This window comes from Oncorhynchus kisutch, unplaced genomic scaffold (genome assembly GCF_002021735.2).
Source record: "Oncorhynchus kisutch isolate 150728-3 unplaced genomic scaffold, Okis_V2 scaffold3202, whole genome shotgun sequence".
In the NCBI taxonomy this organism is placed as follows: Eukaryota; Metazoa; Chordata; class Actinopteri; order Salmoniformes; family Salmonidae; genus Oncorhynchus; species Oncorhynchus kisutch.
Window position 1 is genome coordinate 180,470 of NW_022265147.1, and position 23,743 is coordinate 204,212.

General features: G+C 41.5%; 1 protein-coding gene across 1 annotated transcript; it reads left to right on the plus strand.

Moving 5' to 3' along the window:
• Positions 1–13,329: 13,329 nt before the first annotated feature.
• Positions 13,330–23,221, plus strand: LOC116371402 (gastrula zinc finger protein XlCGF17.1-like). The gene is made up of 2 exons (XM_031820267.1): positions 13,330–13,382; positions 21,900–23,221. The coding sequence occupies exons 1-2, from the start codon at positions 13,330–13,332 to the stop codon at positions 22,861–22,863; spliced, it is 1,017 nt and encodes a 338-aa protein (XP_031676127.1). The 3' UTR covers positions 22,864–23,221.
• The last annotated feature ends 522 nt before the right edge of the window (positions 23,222–23,743 follow it).

A 23,743-nucleotide genomic window follows, 5' to 3' on the forward strand; every position in this document is an offset into this window, starting at 1 on the left:
AAACACAACATGGTAGCAACACAACATGGTAGCAACACAACATAGCAAGTCAGCAACACAACAAGGTAGCAACACAACATGGCAAGGCAGCAACACAACATGGTAGCAACACAACATAGCAAGGCAGCAACACAACAAGGCAGCAACACAACATGGTAGAAACACAACATAGCAAGGCAGCAACACAACATAGCAAGGCAGCAACGACATGGTAGCAACACAACATAGCAAGGCAGCAACACAACATGGTAGCAACACAACATAGCAAGGCAGCAACACAACAAGGTAGCAACACAACCCAGCAAGGCAGCAACACAACAAGGCAGAAACACAACATAGCAAGGCAGCAACACAACATGGTAGCAACACAACATAGCAAGGTAGCAACACAACATGGTAGCAACACAACATAGCAAGGTAGCAACACAACATAGCAAGGCAGCAACACAACATGGTAGCAACACAACATGGTACAAACACAAGAAGGTAGAAACACAACATGGTAGCAACACAACACGGTAGCAACACAACATAGCAAGGTAGCAACACAACATGGTAGCAACACAACATAGCAAGGCAGCAACACAACAAGGTAGAAACACAACATGGTAGCAACACAACATGGTAGCAACACAACATAGCAAGTCAGCAACACAACAAGGTAGCAACACAACATGGCAAGGCAGCAACACAACATGGTAGCAACACAACATAGCAAGGCAGCAACACAACAAGGCAGCAACACAACATGGTAGAAACACAACATAGCAAGGCAGCAACACAACATAGCAAGGCAGCAACGACATGGTAGCAGCACAACATAGCAAGGCAGCAACACAACATGGTAGCAACACAACATAGCAAGGCAGCAACACAACAAGGTAGCAACACAACCCAGCAAGGCAGCAACACAACAAGGCAGAAACACAACATAGCAAGGCAGCAACACAACATGGTAGCAACACAACATAGCAAGGTAGCAAAACAACATGGTAGCAACACAACATAGCAAGGTAGCAACACAACATAGCAAGGCAGCAACACAACATGGTAGCAACACAACATGGTACAAACACAAGAAGGTAGAAACACAACATGGTAGCAACACAACATAGCAAGGTAGCAACACAACATGGTAGCAACACAACATAGCAAGGTAGCAACACAACATGGTAGCAACACAACATAGCAAGGCAGCAACGCAACATGGTAGCAACACATCATAGCAAGGCAGCAACACAATACAGCAAGGCAGCAACACAACAAGGTAGCAACACAACATAGCAAGGCAGCAACACAACTTGGTAGCACCACAACATAGCAAGGCAGCAACACAACATGGTAGAAACAACATAGCAAGGCAGCAACACAACATGGTAGAAACACAACATAGCAAGGCAGCAACACAACATAGTAGCAACACAACATAGCAAGGCAGCAACACAACATAGCAAGGCAACAACACAACAAGGTAGCAACACAACATAGCAAGGCAGCAACACAACAAGGTAGCAACACAACATAGCAAGGCAGCAACACAACAAGGTAGCAACACAACCCAGCAAGGCAGCAACACAACAAGGCAGCAACACAACATAGCAAGGCAGCAACACAACATGGTAGCAACACAACACAGCAAGGTAGAAACACAAAATGGTAGCATCACAACACAGCAAGGCAGCAATACAACAAGGTAGCAACACAACATAGCAAGGCAGCAACACAAAAAGGTAGCAACACAACATAGCAAGGCAGCAACACAAGGTAGCAACACAACATAGCAAGGCAGCAACACAACATAGCAAGGCAGCAACACAACATGGTAGCAACACAACATAGCAAGGCAGCAACACAACATGGTAGCAACACAACATAGCAAGGCAGCAACACAACAAGGTAGCAACACAACCCAACAAGGCAGCAACACAACAAGGCAGCAACACAACATAAGGCAGCAACACAACACAGCAAGGCAGCAACACAACATGGTGGCAACACAAGGCAGAAACACAACATGGTAGCAACACAACATGGTAGCAACACAACATGGTAGTAAGACAACATAGCAAGGTAGCAACACAACATGGTAGCAACACAACATAGCAAGGCAGCAACGCAACATGGTAGCAACACAACCCAGCAAGGCAGCAACACAATACAGCAAGGCAGCAACACAACATGGTAGAAACACAACATAGCAAGGCAGCAACACAACAAGGTAGCAACACAACATAGCAAGGCAGCAACACAACATGGTAGCAACACAACCCGGCAAGGCAGCAACACAACAAGGCAGCAACACAACATAGCAACGCAGCAACAAAACATGGTAGCAACACAACACAGCAAGGTAGAAACACAAAATGGTAGCATCACAACACAGCAAGGCAGCAATACAACAAGGTAGCAACACAACATAGCAAGGCAGCAACACAAAAAGGTAGCAACACAACATAGCAAGACAGCAACACAAGAAGGTAGCAAGGCAGCAACACAACATAGCAAGGCAGCAACACAACATGGTAGCAACACAACCCAGCAAGGCAGCAACACAACAAGGTAGCAACACAACATAGCAAGGCAGCAACACAACAAGGTAGCAACACAACATAGCAAGGCAGCAACACAACATAGCAAGGCAGCAACACAACATGGTAGCATCACAACCCAGCAAGGCAGCAACACAACAAGGTAGCAACACAACATAGCAAGGCAGCAACACAACAAGGCAGCAACACAAGGCAGCAACACAACATGGTAGCAACACAACATAGCAAGGCAGCAACACAACAAAGCAGCAACACAACATAGCAAGGCAGCAACACAAAAAGGTAGTAACACAACACAGCAAGGCAGCAACACAACACAGCAAGGTAGCAACACAACATAGCAAGGCAGCAACACAACATGGTAGCAACACAACATAGCAAGGCAGCAACACAAAAAGGTAGCAACACAACATAGCAAGGCAGCAACACAACATGGTAGCAACACAACATAGCAAGGCAGCAACACAACATGGTAGAAACACAACATAGCAAGGCAGCAACACAACATAGCAAGGCAGCAACACAACATGGTAGAAACACAACATGGTAGCAACACAACATAGCAAGGCAGCAACACAACAAGGCAGCAACACAACATAAGGCAGCAACACAACACAGCAAGGCAGCAACACAACATGGTGGCAACACAAGGCAGAAACACAACATAGCAAGGCAGCAACACAACATGGTAGCAAGACAACATAGCAAGGCAGCAACACAACATGGTAGCAAAACAACATAGCAAGGCAGCAACACAACAAGGCAGCAACACAAAATAGCAAGGCAGCAACACAACATGGTAGCATCACAACATAAGGCAGCAACACAACACAGCAAGGCAGCAACACAACATGGTGGCAACACAAGGCAGAAACACAACATAGCAAGGCAGCAACACAACATGGTAGCAAGACAACATAGCAAGGCAGCAACACAACATGGTAGCAAAACAACATAGCAAGGCAGCAACACAACAAGGCAGCAACACAACATAGCAAGGCAGCAACACAACAAGGCAGCAACACAACATAGCAAGGCAGCAACACAACATAGCAAGGCAGCAACACAACATGGTAGCAACACAACCCAGCAAGGCAGCAACACAACAAGGTAGCAACACAACATAGCAAGGCAGCAACATAGCAAGGCAGCAACGCAACATGGTAGCAACACAACATAGCAAGGCAGCAACACAACATGGTGGCAACACAAGGCAGAAACACAACATAGCAAGGCAGCAACACAACATGGTAGCAAGACAACATAGCAAGGCAGCAACACAACATGGTAGCAAAACAACATAGCAAGGCAGCAACACAACAAGGCAGCAACACAACATAGCAAGGCAGCAACACAACAAGGCAGCAACACAACATAGCAAGGCAGCAACACAACATAGCAAGGCAGCAACACAACATGGTAGCAACACAACCCAGCAAGGCAGCAACACAACAAGGTAGCAACACAACATAGCAAGGCAGCAACACAACAAGGTAGCAACACAACATAGCAAGGCAGCAACACAACATAGCAAGGCAGCAACACAACATGGTAGCAACACAACCCAGCAAGGCAGCAACACAACAAGGTAGCAACACAACATAGCAAGGCAGCAACACAACAAGGCAGCAACACAACAAGGCAGCAACACAACATGGTAGCAACACAACATAGCAAGGCAGCAACACAACAAAGCAGCAACACAACATAGCAAGGCAGCAACACAAAAAGGTAGTAACACAACACAGCAAGGCAGCAACACATAAAGGTAGCAACACAACATAGCAAGGCAGCAACACAAGAAGGTAGCAACACAACATAGCAAGGCAGCAACACAACACAGCAAGGTAGCAACACAACATAGCAAGGCAGCAACACAACATGGTAGCAACACAACATAGCAAGGCAGCAACACAAAAAGGTAGCAACACAACATAGCAAGGCAGCAACACAACATGGTAGCAACACAACATAGCAAGGCAGCAACACAAGGCAGCAACACAACATGGTAGAAACACAACATAGCAAGGCAGCAACACAACATAGCAAGGCAGCAACACAACATGGTAGCAACACAACATAGCAAGGCAGCAACACAACAAAGCAGCAACACAACATAGCAAGGCAGCAACACAAAAAGGTAGTAACACAACACAGCAAGGCAGCAACACAAAAAGGTAGCAACACAACATAGCAAGGCAGCAACACAAGAAGGTAGCAACACAACATAGCAAGGCAGCAACACAACATGGTAGCAAAACAACATAGCAAGGCAGCAACACAACATAGCAAGGCAGCAACACAACAAGGCAGCAACACAACATAGCAAGGCAGCAACACAACATAGCAAGGCAGCAACACAACATGGTAGCAACACAATCCAGCAAGGCAGCAACACAACAAGGTAGCAACACAACATAGCAAGGCAGCAACATAGCAAGGCAGCAACGCAACATGGTAGCAACACAACATAGCAAGGCAGCAACACAACAAGGCAGCAACACAACATAAGGCAGCGACACAACACAGCAAGGCAGCAACACAACATGGTGGCAACACAAGGCAGAAACACAACATAGCAAGGCAGCAACACAACGTGGTAGCAAGACAACATAGCAAGGCAGCAACACAACATGGTAGCAAAACAACATAGCAAGGCAGCAACACAACAAGGCAGCAACACAACATAGCAAGGCAGCAACACAACAAGGCAGCAACACAACATAGCAAGGCAGCAACACAACATAGCAAGGCAGCAACACAACATGGTAGCAACACAACCCAGCAAGGCAGCAACACAACAAGGTAGCAACACAACATAGCAAGGCAGCAACACAACAAGGTAGCAACACAACATAGCAAGGCAGCAACACAACATAGCAAGGCAGCAACACAACATGGTAGCAACACAACCCAGCAAGGCAGCAACACAACAAGGTAGCAACACAACATAGCAAGGCAGCAACACAACAAGGCAGCAACACAACAAGGCAGCAACACAACATGGTAGCAACACAACATAGCAAGGCAGCAACACAACAAAGCAGCAACACAACATAGCAAGGCAGCAACACAAAAAGGTAGTAACACAACACAGCAAGGCAGCAACACAAAAAGGTAGCAACACAACATAGCAAGGCAGCAACACAAGAAGGTAGCAACACAACATAGCAAGGCAGCAACACAACACAGCAAGGTAGCAACACAACATAGCAAGGCAGCAACACTACATGGTAGCAACACAACATAGCAAGGCAGCAACACAAAAAGGTAGCAACACAACATAGCAAGGCAGCAACACAACATGGTAGCAACACAACATAGCAAGGCAGCAACACAAGGCAGCAACACAACATGGTAGAAACACAACATAGCAAGGCAGCAACACAACATAGCAAGGCAGCAACACAACATGGTAGCAACACAACATAGCAAGGCAGCAACACAACATGGTAGAAACACAACATAGCAAGGCAGCAACACAACATAGCAAGGCAGCAACACAACAAGGCAGCAACACAACATAAGGCAGCAACACAACACAGCAAGGCAGCAACACAACATGGTGGCAACACAAGGCAGAAACACAACATAGCAAGGCAGCAACACAACATGGTAGCAAGACAACATAGCAAGGCAGCAACACAACATAGCAAGGCAGCAACACAACAAGGCAGCAACACAACATAGCAAGGCAGCAACACAACATAGCAAGGCAGCAACACAACATGGTAGCAACACAATCCAGCAAGGCAGCAACACAACAAGGTAGCAACACAACATAGCAAGGCAGCAACATAGCAAGGCAGCAACGCAACATGGTAGCAACACAACATAGCAAGGCAGCAACACAACAAGGCAGCAACACAACATAAGGCAGCGACACAACACAGCAAGGCAGCAACACAACATGGTGGCAACACAAGGCAGAAACACAACATAGCAAGGCAGCAACACAACGTGGTAGCAAGACAACATAGCAAGGCAGCAACACAACATGGTAGCAAAACAACATAGCAAGGCAGCAACACAACAAGGCAGCAACACAACATAGCAAGGCAGCAACACAACAAGGCAGCAACACAACATAGCAAGGCAGCAACACAACATAGCAAGGCAGCAACACAACATGGTAGCAACACAACCCAGCAAGGCAGCAACACAACAAGGTAGCAACACAACATAGCAAGGCAGCAACACAACAAGGTAGCAACACAACATAGCAAGGCAGCAACACAACATAGCAAGGCAGCAACACAACATGGTAGCAACACAACCCAGCAAGGCAGCAACACAACAAGGTAGCAACACAACATAGCAAGGCAGCAACACAACAAGGCAGCAACACAACAAGGCAGCAACACAACATGGTAGCAACACAACATAGCAAGGCAGCAACACAACAAAGCAGCAACACAACATAGCAAGGCAGCAACACAAAAAGGTAGTAACACAACACAGCAAGGCAGCAACACAAAAAGGTAGCAACACAACATAGCAAGGCAGCAACACAAGAAGGTAGCAACACAACATAGCAAGGCAGCAACACAACACAGCAAGGTAGCAACACAACATAGCAAGGCAGCAACACTACATGGTAGCAACACAACATAGCAAGGCAGCAACACAAAAAGGTAGCAACACAACATAGCAAGGCAGCAACACAACATGGTAGCAACACAACATAGCAAGGCAGCAACACAAGGCAGCAACACAACATGGTAGAAACACAACATAGCAAGGCAGCAACACAACATAGCAAGGCAGCAACACAACATGGTAGCAACACAACATAGCAAGGCAGCAACACAACATGGTAGAAACACAACATAGCAAGGCAGCAACACAACATAGCAAGGCAGCAACACAACAAGGCAGCAACACAACATAAGGCAGCAACACAACACAGCAAGGCAGCAACACAACATGGTGGCAACACAAGGCAGAAACACAACATAGCAAGGCAGCAACACAACATGGTAGCAAGACAACATAGCAAGGCAGCAACACAACATGGTAGCAAAACAACATAGCAAGGCAGCAACACAACAAGGTAGCAACACAACATAGCAAGGCAGCAACACAACATAGCAAGGCAGCAACACAACATGGTAGCAACACAACCCAGCAAGGCAGCAACACAACAAGGTAGCAACACAACATAGCAAGGCAGCAACACAACAAGGCAGCAACACAACAAGGCAGCAACACAACATGGTAGCAACACAACATAGCAAGGCAGCAACACAACAAAGCAGCAACACAACATAGCAAGGCAGCAACACAAAAAGGTAGTAACACAACACAGCAAGGCAGCAACACAAAAAGGTAGCAACACAACATAGCAAGGCAGCAACACAAGAAGGTAGCAACACAACCCAGCAAGGCAGCAACACAACAAGGTAGCAACACAACATAGCAAGTTAGCAACACAACAAGGTAGCAACACAACATAGCAAGGAAGCAACACAAGAAGGTAGCAACACAACATAGCAAGGCAGCAACACAACACAGCAAGGTAGCAACACAACATCGCAAGGCAGCAACACAACATGGTAGCAACACAACATAGCAAGGCAGCAACACAAAAAGGTAGAAACACAACATAGCAAGGCAGCAACACAAGAAGGTAGCAACACAACATAGCAAGGCAGCAACACAACATGGTAGCAGAACAAAACATGGTACAAACATTATTGGGCACAGACAACACAAAAGGCAAGAAGGTAGAGACAACAATACATCACACAAAGCAGCCACAACTGTCAGTAAGAGTGTGGTAGTATCAGGGTTGTCTGGGATAGCTCTGTGTGTGGTAGTCTCAGGGTTGTCTGGGATAGCTCTGTGTGTGGTAGTCTCAGGGTTGTCTGGGATAGCTCTGTGTGTGGTAGTATCAGGGTTGTCTGGGATAGCTCTGTGTGTGGTAGTCTCAGGGTTGTATGGGCTGTATGTTATACATTAGTAGGGATTTATTTGTTTATTTAATTTGACAAAAAATGGTACAGAATGAAGCAAATCATGATTTGATGGTATCCTCCAGCAGGTGGCAGTATGCACCTTAAAACGTTTGTTTGCTGAGCTCTATTATACTGGAGAAGAAGAAGAAGTTAGCCAGTCGGCCACCTCGGTAGCTTGCCAGACAATATAACCGAACCAGTAAAGCTCTTTAGACGTTTTAATGTATATTAGGCACTGTGTTTTGAACACACTTCTGTCAATCTAGCTAATTATATAATTTCATTGCATATTTACGTTGTTATTGTTATTAGTTAGCTAACGGTAGCTGGCTGGTTAAGTTAGCATTAGCCTTGTTAGCTAACTGTTAGCTAACATCTCCGACCATGAGTTCACCAAGCTGCTCGCCTCCTGATGAAGAGGAGGAGGGGGTCTGCTGGACGGAGAAAGAGGGTCTGTGGCTGAACGTTGTCGTGAAAGAGGAGAAAGAAGAGGAGGATATCACAGTAACAAAAGTAGAGGAAGAGGCTTTTACAGTGAAAGAAGAGGAGGATGAGGCATTTACAGTGAAAGAAGAGGAGGAAGACTCGGTCAGAGTGAAAGAGGAAAAAGAGCCGGAGGAGACGGGAGGTAAAAGATTAACACACCAGTAAATACTAATCTTACAAAACAGGGGGCACAAACTGCAGTTGTTGAACTGATGTGGGGGGTTTAAAGGGGGCGATCTGCAGTTGTTGAACTGATGTGGGGGGTTTAAAGGGGTGATCTGTAGTTGTTGAACTGATGCGGGGGGAGGGGGGGTTTAAATGGGTGATCTGTAGTTGTTGAACTGATGTGGGGGGGGTTAAAGGGGTGATCTGTAGTTGTTGAACTGATGTGGGGGGTTTTAAAAGGGGTGATCTGTAGTTGTTGAACTGATGTGGGGGGTTTTAAAAGGGGTGATCTGTAGTTGTTGAACTGATGTGGGGGGGTTTAAAGGGGTGATCTTTAGTTGTTGAACTGATGTGGGGGGTTTTAAAAGGGGTGATCTGCATCCATATTTGGACTTATATAGCCATTGATACTTGAAGAATAAAACACATGCCTTAGTTCAACTGTCGTATCCCAAACACTGCATAGCCTCAACATGGGAAACACTATGATGTTTAATGTCATGGATGGTCAGTCCTTTGGTCTGTGAATTGGAGTGGATGCAGTTCTCCAGCCACATCTGTCAGGTTTTAAGAACGGGCAATTCCATGGTAAAGAACCCCCCCTCCTCCCCCCAATGTAACTACTTAAAGGACTAGTTGTTACGAACGGGCAATTCCATGGTAAAGTACCCCCCCCTCCTCTCCCCAATGTAACTACTTAAAGGACTAGTTGTTACGAACAGGCAATTCCATGGTAAAGTACCCCCCCCTCCCCTTCTCCCCAATGTAACTACTTAAAGGACTAGTTGTTACGAACAGGCAATTCCATGGTAAAGTACCCCCCCTCCTCTCCCCAATGTAACTACTTAAAGGACTAGTTGTTACGAACAGGCAATTCCATGGTAAAGTACCCCCCCCTCCTCTCCCCAATGTAACTACTTAAAGGACTAGTTTGGACAGAAACACATTTACAGGAAGAGCTGTGCAGATACAAAGCGTGTTAACAGAATTAAACCAAGGGAGACTTTACTGTAGTTCTCTAAAACAAATTGTCATCTGTAGTTTTTTTACAGTAAATGTTTTTTTAATGTACTTAACTAATGTGCTTAATGTTAAAATTTAAATCAAAATTAGTCTCAGTGTAAATCCATGGTTTGTGTTTGGTTATATATTTTACAATAGACTACCACAGTCTCAGTGTAAATCAATGGTTTGTGTTTGGTTATATATTTTACAGTAGACTACCACAGTCTCAGTGTAAATCCATGGTTTGTGTTTGGTTATATATTTTACAATAGACTACCACAGTCTCAGTGTAAATCAATGGTTTGTGTTTGGTTATATATTTTACAGTAGACTACCACAGTCTCAGTGTAAATCAATGGTTTGTGTTTGGTTATATATTTTACAGTAGACTACCACAGTCTCAGTGTAAATCAATGGTTTGTGTTTGGTTATATATTTTACAATAGACTACCACAGTCTCAGTGTAAATCAATGGTTTGTGTTTAGTTACAGTGCCTTGCGAAAGTATTCGGCCCCCTTGAACTTTGCGAACTTTTGCCACATTTCAGGCTTCAAACATAAAGATATAAAACTGTATTTTTTTTGTGAAGAATCAACAAGTGGGACACAATCATGAAGTGGAACGACATTTATTGGATATTTCAAACTTTTTTAACAAATCAAAAACTGAAAAATTGGGCGTGCAAAATTATTCAGCCCCCTTAAGTTAATACTTTGTAGCGCCACCTTTTGCTGCGATTACAGCTGTAAGTCGCTTGGGGTAAGTCTCTATCAGTTTTGCACATCGAGAGACCAAATATTTTCCCATTCCTCCTTGCAAAACAGCTCGAGCTCAGTGAGGTTGGATGGAGAGCATTTGTGAACAGCAGTTTTCAGTTCTTTCGACAGATTCTCAATTGGATTCAGGTCTGGACTTTGACTTGGCCATTCTAACACCTGGATATGTTTATTTTTGAACCATTCCATTGTAGATTTTGCTTTATGTTTTGGATCATTGTCCTGTTGGAAGACAAATCTCCGTCCCAGTCTCAGGTCTTTTGCAGACTCCATCAGGTTTTCTTCCAGAATGGTCCTGTATTTGGCTCCATCCATCTTCCCATCAATTTTAACCATATTCCCTGTCCCTGCTGAAGAAAAGCAGGGCCAAACCATGATGCTGCCACCACCATGTTTGACAGTGGGGATGGTGTGTTCAGGGTGATGAGCTGTGTTGCTTTTACGCCAAACATAACGTTTTGCATTGTTGCCAAAAAGTTCAATTTTGGTTTCATCTGACCAGAGCACCTTCTTCCACATGTTTGGTGTGTCTCCCAGGTGGCTTGTGGCAAACTTTAAACGACACTTTTTATAGATATCTTTAAGAAATAGCTTTCTTCATGCCACTCTTCCATAAAGGCCAGATTTGTGCAATATACGACTGATTGTTGTCCTATGGACAGAGTCTCCCACCTCAGCTGTAGATCTCTGCAGTTCATCCAGAGTGATCATGGGCCTCTTGGCTGCATCTCTGATCAGTCTTCTCCTTGTATGAGCTGAAAGTTTAGAGGGACGGCCAGGTCTTGGTAGAATTGCAGTGGTCTGATACTCCTTCCATTTCAATATTATCGCTTGCACAGTGCTCCTTGGGATGTTTAAAGCTTGGGAAATCTTTTTGTATCCAAATTCGGCTTTAAACTTCTTCACAACAGTATCTCGGACCTGCCTGGTGTGTTCCTTGTTCTTCATGATGCTCTCTGCGCTTTTAACGGACCTCTGAGACTATCACAGTGCAGGTGCATTTATACGGAGACTTGATTACACACAGGTGGATTGTATTTATCATCATTAGTCATTTAGGTCAACATCGGATCATTCAGAGATCCTCACTGAACTTCTGGAGAGAGTTTGCTGCACTGAAAGTAAAGGGGCTGAATAATTTTGCACGCCCAATTTTTCAGTTTTTGATTTGTTAAAAAAGTTTGAAATATCCAATAAATGTCGTTCCACTTCATGATTGTGTCCCACTTGTTGTTGATTCTTCACAAAAAAATACAGTTTTATATCTTTATGTTTGAAGCCTGAAATGTGGCAAAAGGTCGCAAAGTTCAAGGGGGCCGAATAAATCAAATCAAATCAAATTTATTTATATAGCCCTTCGTACATCAGCTGATATCTCAAAGTGCTGTACAGAAACCCAGCCTAAAACCCCAAACAGCAAGCAATGCAGGTGTAGAAGCACGGTGGCTAGGAAAAACTCCCTAGAAAGGCCAATACCTAGGAAGAAACCTAGAGAGGAACCAGGCTATGTGGGGTGGCCAGTCCTCTTCTGGCTGTGCCGGGTGGAGATTATAACAGAACATGGCCAAGATGTTCAAATGTTCATAAATGACCAGCATGGTCGAATAATAATAAGGCAGAACAGTTGAAACTGGAGCAGCAGCACAGTCAGGTGGAAGTTGAAACTGGAGCAGCAGCATGGCCAGGTGGACTGGGGACAGCAAGGAGTCATCATGTCAGGTAGTCCTGGGGCATGGTCCTAGGGCTCAGGTCAGTTGAAACTGGAACAGCAGCATGGCCAGGTGGACTGGGGACAGCAAGGAGTCATCATGTCAGGTAGTCCTGGGGCATGGTCCTAGGGCTCAGGTCCTCCGAGAGAGAGAGAAAGAAAGAGAGAAGGAGAGAATTAGAGAACGCACACTTAGATTCACACAGGACACCGAATAGGACAGGAGAAGTACTCCAGATATAACAAACTGACCCCAGCCCCCCGACACATAAACTATATACTTACGCAAGGCACTGTATATATTTTACAATAGACTACCACAGTCTCAGTGTAAATCAATGGTTTGTGTTTGGTTATATATTTTACAGTAGACTACCACAGTCTCAGTGTAAATCCATGGCCCCACTACAGTGGCAGGTTGACAGCTTTACTGTTTCAACTGCAGATTGATTGATGTGGCTTTTTTTTGAAGGGGCAACCGAGGATTAGAACAGAAACAAAATGGCCGCCCTGTCACATGTTTTGGTAAACAACTGAGGGTTGTGGTGGCTGGAGAAATGTAACCACTCTCGCAAATTCATAGAGAAAGCGATTGTAGCAACCTTAACCCAAAACCTAGTGACCTCGTCAAGAATGACAGAACTCTTGGAGTAACAGTTAGTGATCACATTTTATTGGTCACATGGTCACCCAGAACTCCGCCACGTTCCAGAACCTTGTCACCAGAAACCAAAGGTGCTTGTGTGACCAGTTGAGAACCCAGGATACTGCCTCTGGTAATAGAAGTAGGGAGGTTCGATGGCATAGACGAATAAGAGGGACTATGTACTGTCTGTGAGTTAGAGGAGGTAGAGAATGCATTTTACATTTGGTTGTACTTTTATTTAGTCAGTTAAGAACAAATTCTTATTTTCAATGCCTTGTTCAGGGGCAGAACGTCAGATTTGTACTTTGTCGGCTCGGGGATTCAAACTTGCAACCTTTCGGTTACTAACCGAACGCTCTAACCACTAGGCTACCCTCTTATATGATGATTTGAAAGCTATAATGTTAAAATGTTTGTAAAGTATCAGGAAGTATTCTTGTTTTAGAGATGAAGAAAATGGTGAATGTCTATTTAGGAAAGAAGTATTCCCTGTGTGCAGTTGATCTCTGAAGCTTGGAGGATGAGACGAGATCAGTTGATCTCTGAAGCTTGGAGGGTGAGACGAGATCAGTTGATCTCTGAAGCTTGGAGGGTGAGACGAGATCAGTTGATCTCTGAAGCTTGGAGGATGAGACGAGATCAGTTGATCTCTGAAGCTTGGAGGGTGAGACGAGATCAGTTGATCTCTGAAGCTTGGAGGGTGAGACGAGATCAGTTGATCTCTGAAGCTTGGAGGGTGAGACGAGATCAGTTGATCTCTGAAGCTTGGAGGGTGAGACGAGATCAGTTGATCTCTGAAGCTTGGAGGGTGAGACGAGATCAGTTGATCTCTGAAGCTTGGAGGATGAGACGAGATCAGATGTCATCAGTTGTAAAAAAAGTTTTTTCTCTGCCGTGTAATAAATAAGGGGGTTTTATTGAGGTATTTATTGTATGTTGACTGATGAGGGAAAAAACGATTTAATACATTTCAGAATGAGGCTGTAACGTAACGAAATGTGGAAAGAGTCAAGGGGTCTGAATACTTTCTGAATGCACTATGGATGGATGGATGGATGGGGGTACAGTGCATTCGCAAAGTATTCAGACCCCTTGACTTTTTCCACATTATGTTACGTTACAGCCTTATTCTTACAATGGATGACATTGTGTGTTTTTTCACCCTCTCATCAGTCTCGCGCCAGAAGGGACTAGTGAAGAAGACAGAAACGTGGACGTTAATGAATATTACTATAATATTATAATTCATATAGCCTATATATATATATATATATTAGGCTATATATTATAGGCTATATATTATAGGCTATATATTATAGGCTATATATTATAGGCTATATATTAGGCTATATTATAGGCTATATATTATACGCTATATATTATAGGCTATATATTATAGGCTATATATTATGGACTATATAATAGGCTATATAATATAGGCTATATATTATAGGCTATATATTATGGGCTATATATTATGGACTATATAATAGGCTATATAATATAGGCTATATATTATAGGCTATATATTATGGACTATATATTAGATTATAGGCTATATACTATTGGCTATATATTAGATTATATATTATAGGCTATATATTAGATTATATATTATAGGCTATATATTAGATTATATATTATAGGCTATATATATTAGATTATATATTATAGGCTATATATTATAGGCTATATATTATGGACTATATATTAGATTATATATTATAGGCTATATATATTAGATTATATATTATAGGCTATATATTATAGGCTATATATTATAGGCTATATATTATGGACTATATATTAGATTATATATTATAGGCTATATATTATAGGCTATATATTATAGGCTATATATTATAGGCTATATATTATAGGCTATATATTATAGGCTATATATTATAGGCTATATATTATAGGCTATATATTATAGGCTATATATTAGGGTATATATTATAGGCTATATATTAGGCTATGTATTATAGGCTATGTATTATAGGCTATATATTATAGGCTATATATTAGGGTATATATTATAGGCTATATATTAGGGTATATATTAGGCTATATATTATAGGCTATATATTAGGGTATGTATTATAGGCTATATATTATAGGCTATATATTAGGCTATATATTAGGGTATATATTATAGGCTATATTATAGGCTATATATTATAGGCTATATATTAGGGTATATATTAGGCTATATTATAGGCTATATATTATAGGCTATATATTAGGGTATATATTAGGCTATATTATATTAGGCTATATTATAGGCTATGTATTAGGCTATGTATTATACGCTATATATTATAGGTCTGCTAAAGTGATTCTAGGCCTAGACCACCTGTGCTGTAGATAACCTGTTCAGTAATTTTGTAATCAATGTTCATAAATTCCAATGATCTTTATCTGTCTGAGACCCAGAGGTTGTAAAGTCCTGGTCTGAAATAAAACAGACAGCATTTCCAGGTCACAGTTGATCAGATCCAAGTTTACTTGCGAGAGCTCTGCCGTGCATACACAAATACATTCCTTTTATACCATCCTAACCTACGCACGTTGTAGAAAAGGCCCATGGACTTGGTGGAATAATCCTTTCATTCATTGCCACTTACTCAGCTGGGCCAGGGGAAATTTAATTAGGTCAGGTGGAAATGTCTGACAGATCTCAACTCCATAAAAGGAGGAAATTGCCATCGCCTGATCTCGCTGCTTTCTCTTACTTAACTCCGTCTGATCCAGAAGTTCTGAGTCCATGAATCCACCACAGACTACTCAGTAAATATACCACTTTATGGTGAAAGGAATTCCTGCCTCAGTCTCATCCATTCTTCTGACACGTGACCACATCCTACCTGTCCAGCTTCCCACACAGATTCCACTAATCTTTCACACATACATGCACTCCTTTCTTCCTAGATCTATGCTACATAACCCCTTCCTAATGAACAAACATTCTTTTAGTTATAATTCTACGTTAAATGTATACATAATTTAGTCATTATTCATAAAAAAATCCCAGAACACAACCTTAAAACGAACAGAGACAAAGTTCAAGCAGAATCGGGAATGGGATTTCTTCATTTGAATACGAGACGAATATTTAGTTAATAGATAATAACTTGAATATTAATAATGAAATGCTGCTGATGATTATATATATAAATGCTGATGATTATATACATATATATATCTGATGATTATATATATATATATCTGATGATTATATACATATATATATCTGATGATTATATATATATATATCTGATGATTATATATATATATATCTGATGATTATATATATATATATCTGATGATTATATATATATATATCTGATGATTATATATATATATATCTGATGATTATATATATATATATCTGATGATTATATATATATATATCTGATGATTATATATATATATATATAAATGCTGATGATTATATATATAAATACTGATTATTATATATATAAATACTGATTATTATATATATAAATACTGATTATTATATATATAAATACTGATTATTATATATATAAATACGCTGATGAATATATATATATATATAGATGCTGATGATTTTATATATATAAATTCCTCCTAGAGAGGAACCAGGCTATGTGGGGTGGCCAGTCCTCTTCTGGCTGTGCCGGGTGGAGATTATAACAGAACATGGCCAAGATGTTCAAATGTTCATAAATGACCAGCATGGTCGTATAATAATAAGGCAGAACAGTTGAAACTGGAGCAGCAGCACGGTCAGGTGGACTGGGGACAGCAAGGAGTCATCATGTCAGGTAGTCCTGGGGCATGGTCCTAGGGCTCAGGTCCTCCGAGAGAGAGAGAGAGAGAGAGAGAGAAAGAGAGAATTAGAGAACGCACACTTAGATTCGCACAGGACACCGAATAGGACAGGAGAGGTACTCCAGATATAACAAACTGACCCTAGCCCCCCGACACATAAACTACTGCAGCATAAATACTGGAGGCTGAGACAGGAGGGGTCAGGAGACACTGTGGACCCATCCGAGGACACCCCCAGACAGGGCCAAACAGGAAGGATATAACCCCACCCACTTTGCCAAAGCACAGCCCCCACACCACTAGAGGGATATCTTCAACCACCAACTTACCATCCTGAGACAAGGCTGAGTATAGCCCACAAAGATCTCCGCCATGGCACAACCCAAGGGGGGGGGCGCCAACCCAAACAGGATGACCACATCAGTGAATCAACCCATTCAGGTGACGCACCCCTTCCAGGGACGGCATGAGAGAGCCCCAGTAAGCCAGTGACTCAGCCCCTGTAATAGGGTTAGAGGCAGAGAATCCCAGTTGGAAGAGGGGAACCGGCCAGGCAGAGACAGCAAGGGCGGTTCGTTGCTCCAGAGCCTTTCCGTTCACCTTCCCACTCCTGGGCCAGACTACACTCAATCATATGACCCACTGAAGAGATAAGTCTTCAGTAAGGACTTAAAGGTTGAGACCGAGTTTGCGTCTCTGACATGGGTAGGCAGACCGTTCCATAAAAATGGAGCTCTATAGGAGAAAGCCCTGCCTCCAGCTGTTTGCTTAGAAATTCTAGGGACAATTAGGAGGCCTGCGTCTTGTGACCGTAGCGTACGTGTAGGTATGTACGGCAGGACCAAATCAGAGAGATAGGTAGGAGCAAGCCCATGTAATGCTTTGTAGGTTAGCAGTAAAACCTTGAAATCAGCCCTTGCTTTGACAGGAAGACAGTGTAGAGAGGCTAGCACTAGAGTAATATGATCAAATTGTTTGGTTCTAGTCAGGATTCTAGCAGCCGTATCGTATCGTATGTAACTGAAGTTTATTTAGTGCTTTATCCGGTGATGATTTTATATATATATATATATATATATGCTGATGATTGAATACTGTATAGTATTCATTTTAAAAGTAAAAATTATGCTTTTAATTATGTGATGATTTATTGATTCGTATTTACAATGTTTCTGTCTGTTGTATTATAATTCAGTCCCCTCTATATAATAATACAGTCCCCTTTCTCCCTCTATATAATAATACAGTCCCCTCTATATAATAATACAGTCCCCTCTATATAATAATACAGTCCCCTTTCTCCCTCTATATAATAATACAGTCCCCTCTATATAATAATACAGTCCCCTCTCTCCCTCTATATAATAATACAGTCCCCTCTCCCCCTCTATATAATAATACAGTCCCCTCTATATAATAATACAGTCCCCTCTCTCCCTCTATATAATAATACAGTCTCCTCTCCCCCTCTATATAATAATACAGTCCCCTTTCTCCCTCTATATAATAATACAGTCCCCTCTCTCCCTCTATATAATAATACAGTCCCCTCTCCCCCTCTATATAATAATACAGTCCCCTCTCCCCCTCTATATAATAATACAGTCCCCTCTCTCCCTCTATATAATAATACAGTCCCCTCTCTCCCTCTATATAATAATACAGTCCCCTCTATATAATAATACAGTCCCCTTTCTCCCTCTATATAATAATACTGTCCCCTCTCTCCCTCTATATGATAAACAGTCCCCTCTATATAATAATACAGTCCCCTCTCTCCCTCTATATAATAATACACTCCCCTCTATATAATAATACTGTCCCCTCTCTTCCTCTATATAATAATACTGTCCCCTCTCTCCCTCTATATAGTAATACAGTCCCCTCTCTCCCTCTATATAATAATACAGTCCCCTCTATATAATAATGCAGTCCCCTCTATATAATAATACAGTCCCCTCTATATAATAATACAGTCCCCTCTCTCCCTCTATATAATAATACAGTCCCCTCTCTCCCTCTATATAATAATACAGTCCCCTCTCCCCCTCTATATAATAATACAGTCCCCTCCATATAATAATACAGTCCCCTCTCTCCCTCTATATAATAATACAGTCCCTTCTATATAATAATACAGTCCCCTCTCTCCCTCTATATAATAATACAGTCCCCTCTCTCCCTCTATATAATAATACAGTCCCCTTTCTCCCTCTATATAATAATACAGTCCCCTCTATATAATAATACAGTCCCCTCTCTCCCTCTATATAATAATACAGTCCCCTCTATATTATAATACAGTCCCCTCTCTCCCTCTATATAATAATACAGTCCCCTCTCTCCCTCTATATAATAATACAGTCCCCTCTCTCAGTCCCCTCTCTCCCTCTATATAATAATACAGTCCCCTCTCCCCCTCTATATAATAATACAGTCCCCTCTCTCCCTCTATATAATAATACAGTCCCCTCTCTCAGTCCCCTCTCTCCCTCTATATTATAATACAGTCCCCTCTCTCCCTCTATATAATAATACAGTCCCCTCTCCCCCTCTATATAATAATACAGTCCCCTCTATATAATAATACAGTCCCCTCTATATTATAATACAGTCCCCTCTCTCCCTCTATATAATAATACAGTCCCCTCTCTCCCTCTATATAATAATACAGTCCCCTCTCTCCCTCTATATAATAATACAGTCCCCTCTATATAATAATGCAGTCCCCTCTATATAATAATACAGTCCCCTCTCCCCCTCTATATAATAATACAGTCCCCTCTATATAATAATGCAGTCCCCTCTATATAATAATACAGTCCCCTCTCTCCCTCTATATAATAATACAGTCCCCTCTATATAATAATACAGTCCCCTCTCTCCCTCTATTTAATAATACAGTCCCCTCTCTCCCTCTATATAATAATACAGTCCCCTTTCTCCCTCTATATAATAATACAGTCCCCTCTCTCCCTCTATATAATAATACAGTCCCCTTTCTCCCTCTATATAATAATACAGTCCCCTCTCTCCCTCTATATAATAATGCAGTCCCCTCTATATAATAATACAGTCCCCTCTCTCCCTCTATATAATAATACAGTCCCCTCTATATAATAATACAGTCCCCTCTCTCCCTCTATTTAATAATACAGTCCCCTCTCTCCCTCTATAAAATAATACAGTCCCCTCTCTCCCTCTATATAATAATACAGTCCCCTCTATATAATAATACAGTCCCCTCTATATAATAATACAGTCCCCTCTCTCCCTCTATTTAATAATACAGTCCCCTCTCTCCCTCTATATGATAATACAGTCCCCTCTATATAATAATACAGTCCCCTCTATATAATAATACAGTCCCCTCTATATAATAATACAGTCCCCTCTATATAATAATACAGTCCCCTCTATATAATAATACAGTCCCCTCTCTCCCTCTATATAATAATACAGTCCCCTCTATATAATAATACAGTCCCCTCTCTCCCTCTATATAATAATACAGTCCCCTCTCTCCCTCTATATAATAATACAGTCCCCTCTATATAATAATACAGTCCCCTCTATATAATAATACAGTCCCCACTCTCCCTCTATATAATAATACAGTCCCCTCTATATAATAATACAGTCCCCTCTCTCCCTCTATATAATAATACAGTCCCCTCTATATAATAATACAGTCCCCTCTATATAATAATACAGTCCCCTCTATATAATAATACTGTCCCCTCTATATAATAATGCAGTCCCCTCTCTCCCTCTATATAATAATACAGTCCCCTCTCTCCCTCTATATAATAATACAGTCCCCTCTATATAATAATACAGTCCCCTCTCTCCCTCTATATAATAATACAGTCCCAACTCTCCCTCTATATAATAATACAGTCCCCTCTATATAATAATACAGTCCCCTCTCTCCCTCTATATAATAATACAGTCCCAACTCTCCCTCTATATAATAATACAGTCCCCTCTATATAATAATACAGTCCCAACTCTCCCTCTATATAATAATACAGTCCCCTCTCTCCCTCTATATAATAATACAGTCCCCTCTCTCCCTCTATATAATAATACAGTCCCCTCTCCCCCTCTATATAATAATACAGTCCCCTCTATATAATAATACAGTCCCCTCTATATAATAATGCAGTCCCCTCTCTCCCTCTATATAATAATACAGTCCCCTCTCTCCCTCTATATAATAATACAGTCCCCTCTCTCCCTCTATATAATAATACTGGCCCCTCTCTCCCTCTATATAATAATACAGTCCCCTCTATATAATAATACAGTCCCCTCTATATAATAATACAGTCCCCTCTCTCCCTCTATATAATAATACAGTCCCCTCTCTCCCTCTATATAATAATACAGTCCCCTCTCTCCCTCTATATAATAATACAGTCCCCTCTCTCCCTCTATATAATAATACAGTCCCCTCTCTCCCTCTATATAATAATACAGTCCCCTCTCCCCCTCTATATAATAATACAGTCCCCTCTCTCCCTCTATATTATAATAACCATCATAATATTGGTACCTAAAGTCGTCTGGATCACTGCCTAATGTTTCAGCAACTGTAATAACTCATTGGAAGAATAGAATAGTTGACTAATGTGTGAAAAATGAAGACGAGTAATGACTGTTGTTCACTCGACTGTCTTATTAATGGTAGAAGAAAATGGTAAAAGTTTGTAAAAACATTTAAACATTCACGACAATGCCAAATTACAGTGACTGTCTGACTTTGTTGTTCACACAGGAGAGAGACGTGACTATCGTGGATCCTCTGGGGAGCCTCAACAACATCATGATGCTGAAGAGGCAGAGAAGAGTCTCTCCACATCAGAACTCCTCAAGAAACACCAGCAGAGATCCACAGGGAAGAATCCTCACTGCTGCTCTCACTGTGGGAAGCGTTGCAAATCTTTATCAGAACTTAAAATACACCAGAGAACACACACTGGAGAGAAACCTTATAGCTGTGATCAATGTGGGAGGAGTTTTACTATATCAAGTCATCTGACTTCACACCAGAGAACACACACAGGAGAGAAACCTTATAGCTGTGATCAATGTGGGAAGTGTTTTACTATATCAAGCCATCTGACTTCACACCAGAGAACACACACAGGAGAGAAACCTTATAGCTGTGATCAATGTGGGATGAGTTTTGCTGCATCAAGCAATCTGACTTCACACCAGAGAACACACACAGGAAAGAAACCTTATAGCTGTGATCAATGTGGGATGAGTTTTGCTGCATCAAGCAATCTGACAAGACACCAGAGAATACACACAGGAGAGAAACCTTATACCTGTGATCAATGTGGGAAGTGTTTTACTATATTAAGCTCTCTGACTTCACACCAGAGAACACACACAGGAGAGAAACCTTATAGCTGTGATCAATGTGGGAAGTGTTTTACTATATCAAGCTCTCTGACTTCACACCAGAGAACACACACAGGAGAGAAACCTTATAGCTGTGATCAATGTGGGAAGTGTTTTACTATATCAAGCTCTCTGACTTCACACCAGAGAACACACACAGGAGAGAAACCTTATAGCTGTGATCAATGTGGGAAGTGTTTTACTATATCAAGCCATCTGACTTCACATCAGAGAACACACACAGGAGAGAAACCTTATCTCTGTGATCAATGTGACAAGAGATACTCCGATAAAAGATCTCTGATTAAACATCAGAAAATACATGAAGGAGTTGTTTCATGATATCACTGAAATAATGTCACAATGTAGAATGTTTTAACATTGTAGTAGGAGTGTTCTAATGATGTCACAATGTAGAATGTTTTAACATTGTAGTAGGAGTATTTTAATGATGTCACAATGTGGAGTGTTTTAATGATGTCACAATGTAGGATGTTTTAACATTGTAGTAGGAGTGTTTTAATGATGTTCTACCTTATCGTTTGCCCTGTTCAATTGATTGCAGCATGATATGGATATTAGCCTCATGGGAAAATCCAGGCTCTGAATTGAAAGTATTATTTAACAAAAAGTGAGCTGTGTTACACTTACTGTGTTGGTGACCCACTGTAATCAAAATGTAGAACTTCAAAAAAGAAAATGTTTATTCTTCTTTTTTATATAACCAGGCAAGTCAGTTAAGAACACATTCTTATTTTCAATGATGGCCTGGGAACAGTGGGTTAACTGCCTGTTCAGGGGCAGAACGACAGATTTGTACCTTGTCAGCTCAGGGGTTTGAACTCACAACCTTCCGGTTACTAGTCTAACGCTCTAACCACTAGGCTACCCTGCCGCCCCAATGGGTGGTAGCCAGCTGTTTTCTACAAGTTGAAAAAGCTGCTTGTTTAAAAAAAATACATATAATATGATAATTGTTGCAGATGTTTGGTGGATGGTTGTCACTATCAACTCCATTATAATAAATCTACTGGGGGATGGTTGTCACTATCAACTCCATTATAATAAATCTACTGGTGGAGGGGGATGGTTGTCACTATCAACTCCATTATAATAAATCTACTGGTGGATGGTTGTCACTATCAACTCCATTATAATAAATCTACTGGTGGAGGGGGAAGGTTGTCACTATCAACCCCATTATAATAAATCTACTGGTGGA

Excerpts from the sequence above, each read along its gene's own strand:
- LOC116371402 (XM_031820267.1), top strand. The coding sequence starts at position 13,330 with ATGGTCACCCAGAACTCCGCCACGTTCCAGAACCTTGTCACCAGAAAC. Across the intron at positions 13,383-21,899 it reads CTTGTCACCAGAAACCAAAG|TGACTATCGTGGATCCTCTG; the intron begins GTGCTTGTGTGA and ends AGGAGAGAGACG.